The sequence below is a fragment of the Pristiophorus japonicus genome, chromosome 27 (genome assembly GCF_044704955.1).
Source record: "Pristiophorus japonicus isolate sPriJap1 chromosome 27, sPriJap1.hap1, whole genome shotgun sequence".
NCBI lineage: Eukaryota > Metazoa > Chordata > Chondrichthyes > Pristiophoridae > Pristiophorus > Pristiophorus japonicus.
In genome coordinates this window covers 9434574-9457263 of record NC_092003.1, presented here as the reverse complement: position 1 = coordinate 9457263, position 22690 = coordinate 9434574, and the positions used below count along the sequence as shown (strand labels likewise).

The following is a 22690-nucleotide window of genomic DNA, read 5'->3' as shown; positions in this document are numbered from 1 at the left end:
TGAAAGTTGGATGGAGCATCAAAAGAAAAGAAAAAAATGTGTATTTATACAGTACCTATCACATCCTCAGGATGCTCCAAAGTGCCTCATAATCAAAGAATTACTTGTTATGGTGGTTAGCCTAGGTTTTAAAAGGCTGAGAGAGTCTTTGAGAAATTACACCTCTGCTAAAATAGCTGCGAGGGAGATTCCATTGAATGTGCTAAGCGTTTCTGTGCTATTGTTCCATAGCATAATTTCAGTCAAACAGCATGAAGGGATTGAGATTATGCAGCTTTAATCATAGACAAGATGTGGGAATTTCATTTGGATCTCAAGCCGATCTCGAGCAGATTGTTAAGGCCAAGAATGCCAATAGAAAGAAATGTGTCATCCAGTTATCTTCACTGTGTAAAGAGGTTAGAAACATCAGTTCCATGATCTACCAAGTGGGGTGAGTAAGTGTAAAGGGTTTCTTTTAACATCAGCACTTACTGCGGTGGTGAGTTTTTCCCCTTCTGCCTCCTTGCCGTTCAGTTTTGCCACCCTCTTGAGCTGTTTCAGAGCGACATCAACCTTGTCATTTAGAATGAGCCAACGAGCAGACTCTGGGAACCACCTGTGAGAATGACCAGGATAATTAGGAATAGCACCTCAACAATAAAAGCTCTCGCAGATATCTTAAGATCATTCTGCAGAACTGTACTGGGGCTGTGTTAATTGTAAATTAAACTTCATCGCTACAATGAGATACGATAGATTCTCAGTACTACTTCACAGTGTCTTTCTTTGAAGTTTTCTGCCTCCACTTGCAAGCTCAGGAACAATGTCGCCAATTGTAGCCTCCCTACTGATGCCCTGGATGAGATCATCTCACTCTTTACAAATCAAGAATCAAAACTGGGAACTTTTGGGAGACCCTCTGAGTAGCTTAATGCAACTGGAGCATCACTTTTACCCAATTATGTCTCGGACAACTCTAAAGTGTGCCTGTGAAAGTATATGTAACTTACCCCATGCCGAGTTCAACTTCTGCACTCACATTAAAAAGCACATGGCATTATGGGTGACAGCATTTTGAAAGACTTTCATAGTTCAGTTAACCTTCTACCTTGTCCTGAACTAAGGATGCAATCCCAAGTTTAGCATTGGTACAAAATGTTTGCAGCTTTGCACTTTGCACCAACACTGTTTGTGGGACCTTGCTATGCGCAAATTGGCTGCCATGCTTCCTTACAATGCAATAGTGACTACACTTCAAAGGTACTTCATTGGCTGGGACATTCCAGAGGTTGTGAAAGGCATTATTTCATTCTTTCTTTATGTTTGAGCTTAATAGTGAGTGTTGACGGGCTACTTGATTGTCAGGGCTTCAGCCGAAGCACATTTTGTCCACAGGTCAGTGGATACTGATTGAGAGTAAGAACGGTAGCTATATTTACTGTTCTGTGGCCAGTTTTAACACCCTTGCATATATCTTAACTGAGATCAATTACTCAGCACAAATAATAAGAATAAAACCGGACGGACCGCGCGGCATCGACCGAGGCAGCGACTTCGGACACGACAATAGCACACCCAGCCCAGTCGACCCTGCAAAGTCCTCCTCACTAACATCAGGGGACTTGTGCCAGAACTGGGAGAGCTGACCCACAGACTAGTCAAGCAACAGCCTGACATAATCATACTCGCAGAATCATATCTTTCAGCCAATGTCCCAGAAGGGAGAGAGTGCGTCAGAAAGTGGGGTCAGAGTGGGGAAAAATGGTAAAAAGACAAAATTAAAAGCTGTATATCTGAATGCACACAGCATTCACAACAATATAGATGAGTTGACGGCACAAATATAAATAAATGGGTATGATCTGATGGCCATTACAGAGACGTGGTTGCAAGATGACCAAGGCTGGAAATTGAATATTCAGGGGTATTTGCCATTTCACAGGGATAGGCAGAAAGGAAAAGAAGGCAGGGTAGCTCTGATAATAAAGGATGAGATTAGTGCAGTACTGAGAAATGATATTGGCTCAGAAAATCGAGATGTAGAATCAGTTTGGATGGAGATAAGAAATAATAAGGGAAAGAATTCACTCGTCTACAGGCCCCCGAACAATAGCCATACTGTAGGACAGAGTATAAATCAAGAAATAATGGAGGCTTGTAAGAAAGGTACGGCAATAATCATGGGTGAGTTTAATCTTCACATTGATTGGACAAATCAAATTGGCAAAAGAAGCCTTGAGGAACATAAGAACATAAGAATTAGAAACAGGAGTCGGCCATCTAGCCCCTCGAGCCTGCCCCGCCATTTAATAAGATCATGGCTGATCTGGTCGTGGACTCAGCTCCACTTACCCGCCCTCTCCCCGTAACCCTTAATTCCCTTATTGGTTAAAAATCTATCTATCTTTGACTTGAAAACATTCAATGAGCTAGCCTCAACTGCTTCCTTGGGCAGAGAATTCCACAGATTCACAACCCTCTGGGAGAAGAAATTTTTTCTTAACTCGGTTTTAAATTGGCTCCTCCGTATTTTGAGGCTGTGCCCCCTAGTTTTAGTCTCACCCACCAATGGAAACAACCTCAAGGAATAGTTCATAGAGTGTATGCAGGATGGTTTCTCAGAACAATACATTGCAGAACCAATCAGGGAGAAGGCTATTTTAGATCTAATAATGTGTAATGAGACGGGATTAATTAATGATCTCATAGTAAAGGATCCTCCTAGGAAGAGTGATCATAGCATGGTAGAATTTCAAATTCAGTTTGATGGTGAGAAAACTAGGTCTCAAACTAGTGTCCTGAACTTAAATAAAGGCAATTACAAAGATATGAAGACAGAGTTGGCTAAAGTGAACTGGGAAAATAAATTAAAGGATAGGACAGTAGGTAACTAGTGACAAACATTTAAGGAGATATTTCATAACTCTCAGCAAAGATATATTCCAGTGAGAAAGAAAGACTCTAAGAGAAGGACGAACCATCCCTGGCTAACTAAGGAAGTAAATGATGGTATCAAATTGAAAACAAAGACATACAATGTTGCAAAGAATAGTGGAAGGCCAGAGGATTGGGAAATTTTTAGAAACCAACAAGGACAACTAAAAAAAATGATAAAGAGAGAGAAGATAGTTTATGAGAGTAAACTAGCAAGAAATATAAAATCAGACAGTAAGAGCTTCTACAGGTATATAAAAAGGTAGGCCCCCTGCAGTCAGAATCAGGGGAAGTCATAACAGGGAACAAAGAAATGGCAGACCAATTGAACAAGTACTTCGGTTCGGTATTCACTAAGGAGGACACAAACAACTTTCCGGATATAAAAGGGGTCAGAGGGTCTAGTAAGAAGGAGGAACTGAGGGAAATCCTTATTAGTTGGGAAATTGTGTTGGGGAAATTGATGGGATTGAAGGCCGTTAAATCCCCAGGGCCTGATGGACTGGATCCCAGAATACTGAAGGAGGTGGCCTTGGAAATAGCGGATGCATTGACAGTCATTTTCCAACATTCCATAGATTCTGGATCAGTTCCTATGGAGTGGAGGGTAGCCAATGTAACCCCACTTTTTAAAAAAGGAGGGAGAGAGAAAACAGGGAATTATAGACCAGTCAGCCTGACATCAGTAGTGGGTAAAATGATGGAATCAATTATTAAGGACGTCATAGCAGCGCATTTGGAAAGAGGTGACATGATAGGTCCAAGTCAGCATGGATTTGTGAAAGGGAAATCATGCTTGACAAATCTTCTGGAATTTTTTGAGGATTTTTCCAGTAGAGTGGACAAGGGAGAACCAGTTGATGTAGTATATTTGGACTTTCAGAAGGCTTTCGACAAGGTCCCACACAAGAGATTAATGTGCAAAGTTAAAGCACATGGGATTGGGGGTAGTGTGCTGACGTGGATTGAGAACTGGTTGTCAGACAGGAAGCAAAGAGTAGGAGTAAATGGGTACTTTTCAGAATGGCAGGCAGTGACTAGTGGGGTACCGCAAGGTTCTGTGCTGGGGCCCCAGCTGTTTACTTTGTACATTAATGATTTAGACGAGGGGATTAAATGTAGTATCTCCAAATTTGCGGATGACACTAAGTTGGGTGGCAGTGTGAGCTGCGAGGAGGATGCTATGAGGCTGCAGAGTGACTTGGATAGGTTAGGTGAGTGGGCAAATGCATGGCAAATGAAGTATAATGTGGATAAATGTTATCCACTTTGGTGGTAAAAACAGAGAGACAGACTATTATCTGAATGGTGACAGATTAGGAAAAGAGGAGGTGCAACGAGACCTGGGTGTCATGGTACATCAGTCATTGAAGGTTGGCATGCAGGTACAGCAGGCGATTAAGAAAGCAAATGGCATGTTGGCCTTCATAGCGAGGGTATTTGAGTACAGGGGCAGGGAGGTGTTGCTACAGTTGTTCAGGGCCTTGGTGAGGCCACACCTGGAGTATTGTGTACAGTTTTGAGGAAGGACATTCTTGCTATTGAGGAAGTGCAGCGAAGGTTCACCAGACTGATTCCCGGGATGGCGGGACTGACATATCAAGAAAGACTGGATCAACTGGGCTTGTATTCACTGGAGTTCAGAAGAATGAGAGGGAATCTCATAGAAATGTTTAAAATTCTGACGGGTTTAGACAGGTTAGATGCAGGAAGAATGTTCCCAATGTTGGGGAAGTCCAGAATCAGGGGTCACAGTGTAAGGATAAGGGATAAGCCATTTAGGACCGAGATGAGGAGAAACTTCTTCACCCAGAGAGTGGTGAACCTGTGGAATTCTCTACCACAGAAAGTTGTTGAGGCCAATTCACTAAATATATTCAAAAAGGAGTTAGATGTAGTCCTTACTACTAGGGGGAATCAAGGGGTGTGGCGAGAAAGCAGGAATGGGGTACTGAAGTTGCATGTTCCGCCATGAACTCATTGAATGGCGGTGCAGGCTCGAAGGGCCGAATGGCCTACTCCTGCACCTATTTTCTATGTTTCTATGAAAAGGAAGAGAGCAGCTAAAGTAAACATTGGTCCCTTCGAGGATGAGACTGGGGAATTGACAATGGGAAGCAGGAATTTGAACAAATATTTTGTATCGGTTTTCACAGTAGAAGACACTAAATACATCCCAAAAATTGACAATCAAGGGGCTATTGTGGGGGGGGAACTTAAACCAATCACTATCACTAAAGAAAAATTACTAAGCAAATTAATGGGACTAAAGGTGGACAATTCCCCTGGACATGATGGCCTGCATCCTTGGATCTTAAAAGAAGTGGCTGCAGATATAGTGGATGCATTGATTGTAATCTACCAAAATTCCCTGGATTCTTGAGAGGTCCCAGCCGATTAGAAAATCACAAATGTAACGGCCCTATTTACGAATGGAGGGAGACAGAAAGCAGGAAACTATAGACAATTAGCCTAACATCTATAATTGGGAAAATGTTGGAGTCCATTATTAAGGAAGTAGTAGCAGAACATTTAGAAAATCATAATGCAGTCAAGCAGAGTCAGCATGGTTTTATGAAAGGTAAATCATGTTTGACAAATTTTCTGAAGTTCTTTGAGGATGTAACAAGCAGGGTGGATAAAGGGGAACGAGTAGATGTGGTGTATTTGGATTTCCAGAAGGCATTCAATAAGGTGCCACATAAAAGGTTACTGCACAAGATGAGAGCTCACAGGGTTAAAGGTAATATATTAGCATGGATAGAGGATTGGATAACTAACAGAACACAGAAAGTTTGGATAAATGGGTCATTTTCAGGTTGGCAAACTGTAACTAGTGGGTGCCACAGGGATCAGTGCTGGGGCCTCAACTATTTACAATCTATATAAGTGACATGGATGAAGGGACCGAGTGTAATGTAGTCAAATTTACTGATGATACAAAGATAGGTGGGAAAGCAGGTTGTGAGGAGGATGCATAGAATCTGCTAAGGGATATAGACAGGCTCAGTGAATGGGCAAACGTTTGGCAGATGAAGTATAATGTGGGAAAATATGAGGTTATCCACTTTGGTAGGAAAAATAAAATAGAAAATAATTATTTAAATGGGGAGAGATTACAAAATGCTGCGATACAGAGGGATCTGGGGATCCTTGTACATGAAACTCAAAATGTTAGCGTGGAGGTACAGCAAGTAATTAGGAAATCAAATTGAATGTTGACCTTTATTGCAAGGGGGATGGAGTATAAAAGTAAGGAAGTCCAGCTGCAACTGTACAGGGCATTGGTGAGACCACATCTGGAGTATTGGCTCCTTATTTAAGGAGGGATATACTTGCATTGGAGGCAGTTCAGAGAAGGTTCACAAGGTTGATTCCTGAGATGAAGGGGTTGTCATATGAAGAAAGGCTGAGCAAATTTGGCTTATACTCATTGGAGTTTAGAAGAATGAGAGGTGATCTTATTGAAGCATATAAGATTCTGAAGGGCTTGACAGGTTGGATGCAGAGAGGATGTTTCCTCTCGTGGGGGAATCTAGAACTAGAGGGCATAGTCTCAGAATAAGGGGTCGCCCATTTAAAACGGAAATGAGGAAGAATTTCTTCTCTCAGAAGGTTGTGAATCTTTGGAATTCTACCTCAGAGAGCTGTGGAGGCTGGGTCATTGAATAATTTTAAGGTGGAGATAGATAGATTTTTGATGATAAGGGAGACAAGAGTTATGGAGAGAGGGCAGGGAAGTGGAGCTGAGGCCAAGATCAGATCAGCCTTGATCTTATTGAATGGTGGAGGAGGCTCGAGGGGCCAGATGACCTACTCCTGCTCCTATTTCTTATGTTCTTCTGACTCCTCCATCACTATCCCTGGGTATGTACTGTTCCACCAGCAGGACAGACTCACCAGAGGTGGTGGCACAGTAATATACAGTCGAGAGGGAGTGGCCCTGGGAGTCCTCAACATTGACTCCGGATCCCATGACGTCTCATGGCTTCAGGTCAAACATTGGCAAGGAAACCTCCTGATGATTATTATCACCTACCGCCCTCCCTCAGCTGATGAATCAGTACTCCTCCATGTTGAACACCACTTGGAAGAAGCACTGAGGGTAACAAGGGCACAAAATGTACTCCGTGTTGGGGACTTCAATGTCCATCACCAAAGAGTGGCTTGGTAGCACCACTACTGACCGAGTTGGTCGAGACCTGAAGGACATAGCTGCCAGACCGGGCCGGCAGCAGGTGGTGAGAGAATAAACATGAGGGAAAATCCTACTTGACCTTGACCTAACCAATCTACCCGTCGCAGATGCATCTGTCCATGATAGTATTGGTAGCAGTGACAACCGCACAGTCCTTGTGGAAACAAAGTCCCATCTTCACACTGAGGACACCCTTCATTGTGTTGTGTGGCACTACCACCGTGCTAAAAAGGATAGTTTCAGAACAGATTTAGCAGCTCAAAACTGGGCATCCATGAGGCATTATGGGCCATCAGCAGCAGCAGAATTGTATTCCACCACAATCTGTAACCTCATGGCCTGGCGTATCCCTCACTGTACCATTACCATCAAGCCCGGGGACCAACCCTGGTTCAATGAAGAGTGCAGAAGAGCATGCCAGGAGCAGCATCAAGCATACCTAAAGAAGAGGTGCCAACCTGCAGAAGCTGCAACACAGGACTATATGCAGGATAAACAGAAGATGCAGCATGCTGTAGACAGAGCTTAGCTATCCCACAACCAATGGATGAGATCAAAGCTCTGCAGTCCTGTCACATCCAGTCATGAATGGTGGTGGACAATTAAACAACTAACGGCAGGAGGAAGCTACATTAACATCCCCATCCTCAGTGATAGCAGAGCCCAGCACATGAGTGCAAAATATAAGGCTTAAGCCTTTGCAACCATCTTCAGCCAGAAGTGCTGAATGGATGATCCATCTTGGCCTCCTTCTGACGTCCCCACTATCACAGAAGCCAGTCTTCAGCCAATTCGATTCACTTCACGTGATATCAAGCAAAGGCTGAACGCACTGGATACAGCAAAGTCTATGGACCCCAACAACATCCTGGCTGTCTTGCTGAAGACGTGCTCCAGAACTAGCCGCGCCTCTAGTCAAGCTGTTCCAGTACAACTACAACACTGGCATCTACCGATAATGTAGAAAACTGCCCACCTATGCCCTGTCCACAAAAAGCAGGACAAATCCAATCCGGCCAATTACCGCCCCATCTGTCTACAATGCTATCAAGTGGCATTTACTCATCAATAACATGCCCACCGATGCTCAGTTCAGTTTCTGCCAGGCTCACTCAGCTCCAGACCTCATTATAGCCTTGGTCCAAACATGGACAAAAGAACTGAATTCCAGACGTGAGGTGAGAGTGACTGCCCTTGACATCAAGACAGCATTTGACTAAGTGTGGCATCAAGGAGCCCTAGTAAATTTGAAGTCAATGGAAATCAGGGGGATAACTCTTCACTGACTGAAAATTAGGGATGGGAAATAGATGCTGGCCTTGTCAGCATCGCCCACATCTCAGGAACGAAGAAAGAAAAACAGAAACTGAACCTGGGAGCTCCTGTCTTACCTGGATGGTACAGTAATACAGCAGGCAGTGCATTATTCCACAAAGCTACATATGCTGCACTCGTATTAAAAAGGTATCTACACTAATATACTATCAGAATTATTGTTACAATCCTGCCAGAAATAAAAGATCCTTTACGCTATACTTTACCACGAGCAGAGGAAGAAGACATAAAACGGGATAGCCACTGTTAACTGAAGCCAACGCCAATCTCGGATTCCGTACGCAATGCCAGCCAGGAGTAGTTGACCAAAGGTATAAGAGTAATTTAAGAAAGTTGCAACTGAAGTTCGAATTTTTGTTGGGATCCATTCAACGCCTGGAAAGAAGTAAGAGAAAGATTCAAGATACCAAATCAACTGGAACAGCTGATAGAAAGAACTTTCAATTAATTACTTACCAAATGTAGGTACTGTTATAATGTACGCCGTCGCAGCAGCTAATTTGAGCACAACAAGATCCCATAAACAGCAATGAGATATGTTGCCAGATAATCTTTTTAGTTATGTTGGTTGAGGGATAAATATTGGCCAAGTCACCTCCCCTGCTCTTCTTCAAATAGTGCCATGGGATCTTTTACATCCACCTGAGAGAGCTCGGACGGACCTCGGTTTAACGTCTCATCTGAAAGGCAGACCTTCAGCCAGTGCAGCACTGTCTCAGTACTGCACTGGTGTGTCAGCGTAGATTAAGTGCTCAAGAACTTGACATAGGGCTTCAACCCACACCCTTCTGACTCAAAGGCAAAAATGCTACGACTAAACCAGGACAACAGTGTTGGGATCTGGGAAAGTAGGTTGGAATCTATGTGCTTTTAATGCAAAGTCCATGCTGTTCTCTGGTGCCTTGCTCATTCTAGATCTATGGCCCCAAGTTTCCACACGATAAAAAACGGGCGCCCCTCCGAGCTGGGCGCCCGTTTTTCGCGCCGAAAAAAAAACCGCGCGATTCTGGAGCGCCCTGCAGCTCCATGTCTGCTTGGCGCGGCGCCCGGGGGGGGCGGAGCCTACCACTCGCGCCGATTTTGTAAGTGGGAGGGGGCGGGTACCATTTAAATTAGTTTTTTTCCTGCCGGCAACCCTGAGCGTTCGCACACGCGCAGTGTGAAGGAAACATTGGCACTCGGCCATTTTTGTAGTTCTTTGCAGCTGTTTAATTTTTGAACATTTTTTAATAAAAGCACATTGCCATCAGCACATCAGCACTGAGGCTTCTTGCAGCAGTGAGAAGGCTGCAGGAAGCCTCGGAAAGTTGAGGCAGTCGTTTCCCGACGGCCTCCCCTCTCCCTGCCGTCGGGAATGGCTGCTGAACTTGTGAGGCTTCCTGCAGCCTTCTCACTGTCTCCTTCCCCCCCCCGCCCGCCATCTGGAACGGCTCCCTCCCCCCCCTCCCGCGGAAACGAATGGCTGCCTCCTCCCCCCCCCCCGCAGGAACGAATGGCTGCCTCCTCCCCCCCCCCGCGGGAACGAATGGCTGCCTCCTCCCCCCCCCCCGCAGGAACGAATGGCTGCCTCCTCCCCCCCCCGCAGGAACGAATGGCTGCCTCCTCCCCCCCCCCGCGGGAACGAATGGCTTCCTCCTCCCCCCCCCCCCCCGCGGGAACGGCTGCCTCAACTTGTGAGGCTTCCTGCAGAATTCTCCCTGGCTGAAGCACTTTCACACAGGTAGGAAGATGGTTTATTTAACCTTTTCTTTGCTTATAAATGTTTATTCACGTTGGATTTATTTGTATAATATTTGTATAAGTATAAATAAGGATTTATTATAGAATTTAATAACTTCCCTCCCCCCTCCCCCCCACACCTCGTTCTGGACGCCTAATTTGTAACCTGCGCCTGATTTTTTAATGTGTAGACAAGGTTTTCTCAGTTCTACAAAAATCTTCACTTGCTCCATTCTAAGTTAGTTTGGAGTAGGTTTTCACTGTGGAAACTTTGAAATCAGGCGTCAGTGGCCGGACACGCCCCCTTTTGAAGAAAAAATTCTGTTCCAAAGTGAAACTGTTCTAACTGACTAGAACTGCAGAAAAAAAAATGTGGAGAATTGCGATTTCTAAGATAGTCCGTTCTCCACCAGTTGCTCCTAAAAATCAGGCGCAAATCATGTGGAAACTTGGGCCCACAATGAATCTGGACAATGAATATTGGCAAGACAGTCCGATGATGAGGACATCACACTTGAACGTAATCCTAGCATCGCCCAATCTCACACACAATGCACACACTTTCCAGCATAGGTCATTGGATAGCGATCAGAAGTAGGATCTCTGCTGATCTGTCTGAAGCAAGTTGTAGCACACTCGCTGCTGCCCTAGCCAAGATTCGTTAACTTAGACTTTCTGCTTTGCTCCGCTGGGTAGTCTATATGGTTCAGGGTCATATAACAGGTTCCTATTTTCCATTGTAACTTTCAAAGAATTTGTAACAATTAACCATTCTTCTCTGGGTGCCAGACGGAGGTATATCTCAGTTCTGGTAGGGATTTGGGTTGCTGTGCTGACTCTTTCATTGAGCCTAAGAGAGGACTACAAAATAGCTAATCCACGTATTTCACTTACTCAGGCAGAGAGTGTTGAGTATGACCCCTGACAGTGCCATCCCACATAGGAACCTCCAGAAGCAGAACAAGGGGAAGGAGGTGGAGTAAGCTCCGCATGTTCCAGAGACTGCTAGCTGGAAGTGGGACCAGAGCATGAGAGCCCGCCGCCCGTACCTGACAATGATAAACACAGGGTAAACATTAAGATAAAGTAACCAACTTAATTACATGCCTTTCACTTGATTTCACAGTATTGGTAAACATTTCACCAGCCCCTGTTGTCTCTAATACCACGGTTAATCTTTGGAGTGAGTTCTGTTTAATCTTTCATTGGTGTTGTACATGATTTTTAATCCTTAGAGATTTACAGATTTATCAGCGCACTGTGAGTCAGCAATGAACTGTCACAGCAACAGTGGAAACCTGAGGAGGCACTGGTTCCCTCAGCCAGCAGATTACACATTTTGCCACCTTTTTCGGGCCCCTGTTTAGGTTGGGAGCCTTGCTTAACCACTATGGGTCTTAGTGTTGTTTTCATTCAGGTAGTACATGTTAGATTGTGCGTTCATTTTCTGTAGTCTTCTACATCGTGAAGAACTCTTGTTTCCTTTATGGTCCAGGTCTTTCATTGATGCTTTTTATTTTGAATTGGGAAAGCACTGTGGCGGTCCAGAGCCCACAACACAGAACACCAGCAATGTTAGAAAGAGTAGGGGAGAAACAGAATATACAGCACAGAAACAGGACCCCAAATAGTCTGTGCTGGTGTTCATACTCACACGAGTCTCCTCCCATTCCACCTGCCTCATCTCAGTCTTCCAGCATATCTTTCTATTCCCTTTTCTCTCATGCGCTTGAAAGCATCTAAGCTATTTTATAATATCTTTCGTTTTACACATTCTTTGACTAGAAGTGTAGAAGTCAGTGTCATGAGACCAATCTCAATGTTGGTACTTATTTGCCTTTACCCCGGAGTACTATGGCCCATACACAGTTGCATTGGTCAAGTGATTCATTTCCAGTTAAGGCAGTAATTTTGAGTAATTTTATTACATTTTGCAAGGCAGAAGCAATTTCAGCCTGTTTAAATTTCCTGGGCATAGAAGCTGCTTTCTGATTGGTGCAGAAATGCTGCTCCTTGATTGCTTTAAATGCCCCAAACAGAAATCAGCTTTTCTAATGCTCAAGGTCAACTGCCTTTGATCGCTCGGTGTGTAAACAGAAAAAAGAAGTGTGGGACGGGTTGAAAGTCATGGGCTCAGTCTTGGACCCCGCTGGCAGCTTAAATTCAACAAGAAAGACACATAGTTCTCCCTTTTTAGATGATGCTTCCTATTATCCACGCAGCCGTTCTTACCTGTCAGAAAGCCAGCCCAGTACTATGGATCCTGTCAGCACACCAGCCATGTAGACCGACTGTACCATCGATCTCAGAGCGTTATGGCTGCACACTAGGTCCCACTGTAAAAGCAAGAATGGAACTGACACAGTTAGTGAGGGTCTTAACAATAATAATATCAGCAGAGATGCTCTTAATGCATACTGTACACTGAGGAGTTTAGGGGTTGTTCTAACCTAACCTGACAGGATTAGGTCGTCCACCCATTTTACACCCAGCTGATTTTACTTCAATGGAGAGTAATAACGGATGGGGTGTAAAACATAAGAACATGAGAAATAAGAGCAGCAGTAGGCCATTCGACCCCTCGAGCTTGCTCTGCCATTCAATAAGATCATGGCTGATCTTATACCTCAACTCCACTTTCCTGCACTACCCCATATCCCTCGATTCCCTTAATATCCCAAAATCTATCGATATCTGTCTTGAATATACTCAACGAGTGAGCATCCACAGAGCTGTGGGGTAGAGAATTCCTGCAAACTTGAATATATTACATTTGGTCCCCTTATCCAAATCATTGATATAGATTGTGAATAGCTGGGGCCCAAGCACTGATCCTTTGCCGTACCCCACTAGTTAAAGCCTGCCAACCAGAACATGACCCGTTTATTCCTACTCTGTTTTCTGTCCGTTAACCAATCCTCAATCCATGCTCGCATATTACCCCCAATCTTATGATCCCTAATTTTGTTTATTAACCTCTTGTGTGGCACCTTATCGAATGCCTTCTGAAAATCCAAATGCACCACATCCACTGGTTCCCCCTTAGCTATTCTGCTAGTTATAACCTTAAAAAATTCTACCGGATTTGTCAAACATGATTTCCCTTTCATAAATCCATGTTGACCCTGCCCAATCGTATTATCCTTTTCTAAGTGCCCTGTTACCGCGCCCTTAATAATAGATTATAGCATTTTCCCTACTACTGATGTCAGGCTAACTGGTCTGTAGTTCCCTGTTTTCTCTCTCCCTCCTTTCTTAAATATTGTGGTTACATTTGCTACCTTCCCATCCGTGTGAACTGTTCTAGAATCTATCGAATTTTGGAAGATGACAACTGATGCATCTACTATCTATAGCCACCTCTTTCAAAACCCTAGGATGTAGGCCATCAGGTCCAGTCCCATTATTTTCTCCAGTACTATTTTTTTACTAATACGTACTAATTTCTTTCAGTTCCTCATTCTAGCTAGACCCTTGGTTCGCCACTATTTCCGAGAGATTTTTTGTGTCTTCCGTGAAGATGGCCACAAAGTATTTGTTTAATTTCTCTTCCGTTTCCTTATTCCCCATTATAATTTCTCCTGTCTCAGCCTATAAGGGACCCATATTTACTTTTGCTAATCTTTTCCTTTTTACAAAGCTATAGAAGCTTTTACAGTCTGTTTTTATGTCTCTTGCTAATTTACTTTCATATTCTATTTTCCCTTTATCAATTTCTTGGTCCTCCTTTGCTGAATTCTAAAATCCTCCCAATCCTCAGGCTTACTGCTCTTTTGGGCAACATTATTAGCCTCCTCCTTTGATCTAATACTACCTTTAACTTATCTTGTTAGCCACGGTTGGACCATTTTTCCTGTGGGGTTTTTGTGCCTTAAAGGAACGTGTGTTTGTTGTAAATTATGTATTCATTCTTTAAATGCCACCCATTGTTTGTCTACCATCATACCTTTTAATGTAGTTGCCCAATCCAACTTAGCCAACTCGCCTCTCATACCTACGTAGTTTGCTTTGTTTAGATTTAGGACATAGTTTTGGATTTAACTAAATCACTTTCAAATTTAATAATAAAATTCTGTCATAATATGGTCACTCTTCCCTAAAGGCCCCTTTACTACAACATTCATTGCGAGAGGGATGGAGTTCATTGCGAGAGGGATGGAGTACAAAAGCAGGGAGGTCCTGCTGCAACTGTATAGAGTTTTGGTAAGGCCGCACCTGGAGTACTGCGTGCAGTTTTGGTCACCTTACTTAAGGAAGGATATACTGGCTTTGGAGGAGGTACAGAGATGATTCACTAGGCTGATTCCGGAGATGAGGGGGTTACCTTATGATGATAGATTGAGTAGACTGGGTCTTTACTCGTTGAAGTTCAGATAATGAGGGGTGATCTTATAGAAACATTTAAAATCATGAAAGGGATAGACAAGATAGAGGCAGAGAGGTTGTTTCCACTGGTAGGGGAGACTAGAACTAGGGGGCACAGCCTCAAAATACGGGGGAGCCAATTTAAAACCGAGTTGAGAAGGAATTTCTTCTCCCAGAGGGTTGTGAATCTGTGGAATTCTCTGCCCAGGGAAGCAGTTGAGGCTAGTTCATTGAATGTATTCAAGTCACAGATAGATAGATTTTTAACCAATAAGGGAATTAAGGGTTATGGGGAGAGGGCGGGTAAGTGGAGCTGAGTCCACGGCCAGATCAGCCATGATCTTATTGAATGGCGGAGCAGGCTCGAGGGGCTAGATGGCCTACTTCTGTTCCTAATTCTTATGTTCTTATGTTCTTATGTAACCCTTTGTCATTGCACAATACTAGATCTAAAATAGCCATTTCCCTAGTTGGTTCCTCAATATATTGATCTAGAAAACTATCTTGAATACATTTCAAACTTCGTCCTCCACACTATTACTGCAAATTTGATTTGCCTAGTCTATATGTAGATTAAAGTCCCCCATGATTACTGTATTACCCTTGTTACATGCACATTTAATTTCCTGATTTATACTGTGTCCTATATTACCACTACAGTTTGGGGGCCTATAAACAACTCCCACCAATGTTTTCTGCCCCTTGCTGTTTCTTAGCTCCACCCAAACTGATTCTATGTCTTGATTTTCCTAGCTAAAATCCTTTCTCTCTACTGTCTTTATCCCATCGTTTGTTATCAGGGCTACCCCTCCTCCTTTTCCATTTTGCCTGTCTCTTCTAAAAGTTAAGTGTCTTGGAATATTTCGTTCCCAACCTTGGTCACTTTGCAATCACGTCCCTGTAATGGCTATCAGATCAAAACTATTCATTTCTATCTGCACTAGTAATTCATCTATTTTGTTGTGAATGCTTCGCGTATTCAGATATAGTGCCTTAACTTTGACTTTTTTCTATTTTTCCATGATGTCACCTTCGTCACTGATGCCCTATTACCTTTGTTACTCTCTCGGTCTCTTACGAACCCACTCTGCTTATTTTTACCCAAATCTCTGCTCTGCTCTAGAGCCTTGACATTTCTCTTGCTACTTTTAAATTTACCCTTTTCAGAATCCTCCCACCCCCCCTTCATTAGTTTAAAGCCCTGTCTACTGCCCTAGTTATTCAATTCGCCAGGACACTGATCCCAGCCTGTCCCAACGGAGCAACTCCCTCTTTCCCCAGTACTAGTGCCAGTATCCCATGAAGCAAAACCCCGGCCTCCCAGGCCACTCTTTGAGCCATGCATTTAACCTTCTAATCCGCTTATCCTTATACCAATTGGCATGTGACTCAGGCAATAATCTAGAGATTATTACCTTTGAGGATCTGCTTTTTAATTTGGACCCCAACTCCTCAAACTCTCCCAGCAAAACCTCATTCCTAATTCTATCCGTCTTTGGTTCCTACGTGGACCACGACAACTAGATCCTCCCTTCCCACTCCAAGTTCTTCTCCAGCCACGACAAGATGTCTTTAACCCTGGCAGGCAACACAAGCCTCACACACCCGGTCGGGGCTGCAGAGAATGGTATCTATCCCTCTGACTACCACAACTACAGTCCCTTTCACTCCCCCCACTTGAATGGCCTCCTGCACCATGGTGCCATGGTCAGACTGCTCATCCATCCTGCAGGCTTTTCCCTCATCCATGCAGGCAGCAAAACCTTTATACCTATTGGATAAGTGCAAAGGCTGAGACTCCTCCAGCACTGCACCTGGGGTCCCCTTACCTGCCTAAGTTGCAGTCACACCCTTCTGTCCTTGACCACTAATCAGAACTGTACCACTACCTAACCTAAGGGGTGTGACTGCCTCCTGGATCAAAGTGTCCAGGTAACTCTCCCCCTCCCTGATGCCCAGCAATGTCTGCACCTTGGACTCCAGCTCAGCAAGCCTGAGCTGAAGTTCCTCAAGGCACTTACCGCAAACGTGGTTGTGCGGGATCGCAAAACTCTCCACAACCTCCGACCTGCACTGCCATCCCTATATGACCTTGTTTTATTTAATTAAAATGAGTGGCCAATCCTAACCTGCCCAGAGCGTTTGGTTAAAATTGCTCCCTTAAGGTCAGTAGATAGAAGAGACATTCACTCCCAGTATTCTGGGCTGAAACCAGATCCCTAATGTTTAACTAACAAGGCGGCAGAACAGAATTACGTAGAATATACAGCCATACGGCCCAGTCAATGCTGGTATTTATGCTCCACTCGAGCCCCCTCCCATCCTTCCTCATCTAACTCTATCAGCATAACCCCCTATTCCCTTCTCCCTCATATGCTTATCTAGCCTCCCTTAAATGCATATCTGCTATTCACCTCAACCACTCCCTGTGGTAGTGAGTTCCACATTTTCACCACACTTTGGGTTAAGAAATGTCTTATGAATTCCCCATTGGATTTCTGGGTGACGATCTTATATTGATGGCCTCTAGTTACGCTCTTCCCCACAAGTGGAAACATTCTCTCTGTGTCCACTCTATCAAAACCTTTCATCATTTTAAAGACCTCTGTTAGCTCACCCTTCAGCCTTCTCTTTTCAAGTGAGAAGATACCCAGCCTGTTCATCCTTTCCTGATATGTATAACCTTGCATTTCTGGTATCATCCTTGTAAATCTTCTCTGCACCCTTTGCTGTGCCTCTATATCCTTTTTATAATATAGCGACCAGAGTTGTGCGCAGTGCTCTGTGGTCTGACCAAAGTTCGATAACCTTAAAATTAGAGCCAGACCGGTCAGGGGGTGAGGTCAGGAAGCCCTTCTTCACACATAGGGTAGTGGAAATCTGGAACTCTCTTCCCCAAAAAGCTGTTGAAGGTAGGAGTCAATTGAAAATGTCAAAACTGAGGGGTCGAAATTGGATTTTGTATACCGCCTGTTACCGCAGGCGGGAAGCAGCTAACAGGCAGCAAAGGCCTACAGTCGTCGCTAAACAGCGTTGACGCCTCGACCTAAAAGGAGAAAATGGTGGCATGCAGCGCACAGCCTCTCCCCTTTAAATACCGCCCTGCAAGCGGGTTCTTTTTCCAATTATCTTAAATCTGTGTCCTCTGGTTACCAACCCTCCTGCCACTGGAAACAATTATCTCCCTATCTACTCAATCAAAACCCCTCATGATTTTGAACACCTGTATTATATCTCCCCTTAACCTTCTCTGCTCTAAGTAGAACAATCTCAGTTTCTCCAGTCTCTCCACATAACTGAGGTCCTATATCTCTGGTACCATTTTAGTAAATTTCCTCTGCACCCTCTCCAAGGCACATCCTTCCTATAGCGTGGTGCCTAAAATTGGACGCAGCGCTCTAGATGATTTATTCCAGTAATTAAACAATCAGTTATACGATTTCCTTCAGTTACAAAATGGGGCAGAAATTCTACTTTGAGTCAAGCCGTACCTCTGTAACAATTGTAGCTTTAAAGTTGGAACTGTCGTATGTCCACCCGTCAGTACACATCTGCGTGTCGTTTCCAGTGCTATTTCCCCTCTTCTTGCTGAGATCCAGAAGGTGCCACTGAGGTGAGGAATACACACGGCATTTCTCCAGCTGCCGCTCCTGATCCAGAGGGATGAAAACCCGGAGAAGCTCCTCTGTCTGCAGTTTGTCTGTAGCATTACCGTATCTCGAGCCATTCGCTTCCAAACGGATCGCACAGTGATGATCGGGTACAACAGCCACAAAGTTCTGGAGCAGGTTGTGGCTAGCCAGAATTAGAACTGGGAATGCCAACAACGTAACGTGGATGATTTGGAATTTTCCCACACTTCCAACAATCTCCAGGATATCAGCAAAGCCCATGGTTGCGAATTACAGGTGGAAGAGACGGTTACCTGCAGAGAGGCTATTACTGAGAGATCACGATACTGATGGAAAAACTGTGAGTCTTTGGCTTTACATGAGCATTAGTAGATTTCAGTAATGTTTAATCTGGTGATAACAGACTTACTTTTGCACTCTAAATTGCTAAACTTGGCAATACTGGCAATGTTTATTTCTAGGAAAGGGCAAAGAGGTGTAATTGGCAGGGATGAAGGTAGTGGTTTGTGAGAGTTGTCAGACAAAGCTATCTAGAACCCATTCAATTATATGAAATAACGTAGAGTCATTTTAGTACAATATGGTGAGCCCGATTTTAACTGCTCCTGCTTGAAGGAAGGTGCAGTTAAAATAATGAGTGTCACTTACCCCTCCAACCCCTCTTCCTTCTTAGAATGAAGTGAATCCGAGCATAATTGTTGTTCTGTATGTTTACTTGCCATATGTGAAATATAACAGCTTAGCAATTTATACCTGGCCTTTTCTCACCAAGTGATTCTTGTTTTTTTGCAGAAAGGTTGAATGTAGGGAATATGTAAAAGATGTGGGCTAAACATTCCACTTTGCTGGCCGTCGTCCAAAAAATGGGTGATGTTCCAGCAATGTATGACATCTCAGCCTTACTGATCGCTGGAACATCGCCCTTTTTTTTGAGCGATTTTCCACTCGGTGATAGGCCAGTGATGTGAAATGGGCGATCCGAAATGTCGGCGATGTGACGTTCGCCCACCAGCGATTTAGAAGGCAAAAGCTTCCCTAGCAACGGGCTTCTGCGCATGTGTGGGAGATCAGGGATCATCCACACATGGCAGAAGGCACAGGGAGGGGCAGAGAGAGAGAGGGAGGATAGAGAGAGGAGGAAGGCAGAGACAGAGAGGAGAGGGGCGAGATCATTGTTCATTGTGTGTTAAATTGTTTAAAATGTTTGTTCATAGTTGGGGAGGGGCAGGTGGGTGGGGAGGAAGGTGTTTGAAAAGAATTCTGTTTGCAATAAATTTTGGGAATGATTTTAACAATTATTGTGCATTCTCTGATAAGGTTAATTAACTTAGGCATTTTGAATCATTTAACATCTTTATTCTCTTGTAATAACATTACTTAAGTTAAGCATTAATGCAAATGCTGCACCACAAAGGCCAGGCTTGTACAGGCAAGGCTGAAACGCAAAGTACCGGCGATGTGCCAAAAGTTGGGATGGGTGATGTGCGGGCAATCACCTCAGCGATCAATTCGGCAAAGTGAGCCAGAACTTTGAGGCTTAATTTTCCGGCCTAGTTTCCACTTTTTGGTCAAAATGGCGATAGAGGCCCGTTTTGGGTGATATATTGGCGATATATGGCCGATGTGAAGTGGAAAGTTTAGCCCACAATATCCAGCTGGTAGGTCCAGATGGATACCTGGTTACAGCCCTGAATTACTGCTATTGTATAATTAGATATTGACTGGCTGTGACCCCCACAGTGGAGCCAGCTCCTAATAATGCAAAGTCGTTTTTTTGCACTAAAAAATGTGAACCGAGCAATAAGTTGAATGAAGCAATGTAAATAGCACAGTAAAGGGGTCAGGTAGTGCTAAGCACACGTTGGAATTATCGGATAATTTGAGGGTGAATTTCCACTTGTTTGCAGTAACTTGGGTGGGAGGAGCGTTAAAATGTGCTTTCAAAATTCAGTATGTGAGACCTAGTGGCAAGAATTCTTGCCACTGGACCCAGACCTGGCTCTGTCAAGCCCCGTGTGGTGGCTGGTGTGCAACGGTCACCCCACGTTAAAAAAACCCACCCACAGGCATCTTCCACCCTTCAGGATGTAGTTCGGGATCCGGAATATTAGGTCCTTCATTGAAACACCTGTGAACTCGTCCCTTTTCGGCCTGGAAGCAAGTCATCCTCGCTTCGAGGGACTGCCTGTGATGATGATGGTGTGAGACTTCCAGACGAACCAGCCAGGCTCAGAGTCGATTCTCCAGAGACAGCTGACAAGCACACCTCCTGGTGAGGTACTGAACCATGCGGATCAGCACCGTGCCAGCTTCAGTTCCCACTCTGACCGAGTCACCGGTGCCAAATTTGGCCTTCGTGCCCCAGGGAGTAGAAAGAGGGTTAAGAACCAAAAATGGGTTTCACACTCATAATTCTTAACTCGTAACTTCCTGCTGAAGAGAGTGGGTAAAGACAGGAGTGGGTTTGGCTCCACTTAGGCTCTCAAACAAAGGGCTCAATTTTCCCTGGTCATTTGCACCGATTTTTGGCGTGTGCCGGCTTAACTGACTTAGTTACGATTTTTCTCGGCCATTTTTTTTTTAACCTCATGTCTGCGCCGGTTTTTATAATTTTTCACAGTTTGGCCAACATATTTTCCTCCTAGGTCGGCGTATCTGGCCACTCCCGAAAAACCTTCTTGGCACTTGAGAAAACCAGCGCTCATTGAGAAATTGCCGCTGAAAGACACCATTGTTTTTAAATCGAAGATTTTGGAGGGAGTCAAGAACACTGTAAAAATCAATAATAAAGTTCAACTTTTTTTTACCTATCAACGCAGTAAATGTAAATGAGTTGGATTTCAGAGTTGGTTTTCTCATTTTTTTACTCACTCATACGCCACCACCGAACATCTTGAAGCAGGGCTGGAGAGTCTAGCTGTGGCCAGCAAAATCGGCCCCTCGCCTGGACACAGGGGCTCGGGACTCGGCTAGAAAACAAGCCGTGCGGGGAGGGTGGGAGGAGAGAGAGAGGGAGCGAGATGCTGATCGGAAGACTTCTGAAGACTGCAATTAGTTAGGGGGGGGGGGGCGGGGAGAGAGGAGAGGTCACAAGACCTTGGGTGTGGCCCATCCTTACAGACCTTGGGGAGAGAGAGAACTGTGAACCTGTCCTGCCTGCTTTCCTGCCGTTTTGAGCTTCTTTCAAAGGTTAAATTTAAAATATGGGAGCAATACTGACATTGCCATACCTTGTGCGAGCCTTCTGCATCATGGTACTACATAGGAGACAATTGATTTGGCATCAGGAACATCAGAGCCCGTAGGGTGCTGGGCAGGAGGCTTTACCCACATCGGGTCTATCAAGACAGGTGTTCGTACTTCCACCTGAGTGATGCAGACTGTGTCAGCAGGCTGCGTTTCCGCAAAGATGTTGTAACTGAGATCTGTGAGTTGGTCAAACAGACCTGCAACCTAGAAGCATCAGGAGAACTGCTTTGTCAGTTGACGTGAAGGTTACAGCTGCACTTTCATTCTATGCCTCTGGCTCGTTTCAAGCTACAACTGGGGATGTGTGCGCCATCTCTCAACATGCAACACATGTCTGCATTCGCCAGGTGACGGCTGCACTGTATGCACGGAGGAATGACTTCATAAAGTTCCCCATGACTGCCCAAGCAATCCATGACAGAGCTGTGGGCTTCTCCAGGATTGCTGGCTTCCCAAAGGTACAGGGCTGCATTGATTGTACCCACATCGCCTTGCGAGCACCTTTGGAGGATTCCGAGATGTACAGGAACAGAAAAGGCTTCCACTCCATTAATGTGCAGCTCGTGTGTGGCGACGTGCATCGTATCATGTCAGTTGATGCAAGACACCCTGGGAGCGCCCATGATGCATTCATCCTACGCGACAGCATTATATCTGCCATGTTTCAGCAGCCGTCAGAAGGCTACTGGGAGACAAAGGGTACGGCCTCGCCATCTGGCTTGTGGCGCCCCTACGTGTAACCAGGACGGAAGCTGACCGTGAATACATGTCGCACATTGCGACGCGCAGCATCATAGAGAGCACCACTGGCATCTTGAAACAGCGTGTCCGATGCCTGGACCATTCCAGAGGCTACTTGCTGTACTCCCCTGAGATGGTCGGTCAGTTCACTGTTATGTGCTGCATGCTGCATAACTTAGCCATCATGAGGCAGCAGTACCTGGTGGTGGAAGACCCACCTGCGGTGACAGTGGCTGATGATAATGATGTGGAAGATGCAGATGACGAGCAGGAGGGGGACGACAAGGGTGAGGAAGCCATGCAACTACCTGAACCTGGAGCACGACAGCAGAGGAGGGCGGGCCATTGTGCCCCTTTAGCGATTCCTCGAACCTTGCGCCAGCAGCTCATCTGTGAACGCTTTACTGATGCCTGAGGACTCAGCGACAACTATTCCACTGTTTGGACCTGTCCTGTAATGTTGTGTTCTGTTAATGGAACAAATAATGGAAATGATTCAGTTTTAATGTAAAATATATTTTATTCAAAAGTTTAG

The 22690-nt window shown here is 44.7% G+C and overlaps 1 protein-coding gene across 1 annotated transcript in view; it reads right to left on the bottom strand.

The window, feature by feature from the left end:
* LOC139239299 (solute carrier family 22 member 6-A-like) overlaps positions 1-18426 on the bottom strand; it is a 41271-nt gene extending 22845 nt beyond the window's left edge. The window contains exons 1-5 of the mRNA XM_070867972.1: positions 18025-18426; positions 12401-12504; positions 11063-11217; positions 8656-8824; positions 475-598 (exon numbers count right to left, since the gene is read on the bottom strand). Coding sequence (XP_070724073.1) covers positions 475-598; positions 8656-8824; positions 11063-11217; positions 12401-12504; positions 18025-18426 — 954 coding nt within the window. The remainder of the gene's footprint in view (positions 1-474; positions 599-8655; positions 8825-11062; positions 11218-12400; positions 12505-18024) is intronic.
* Between the last annotated feature and the right edge of the window lie 4264 nt (positions 18427-22690).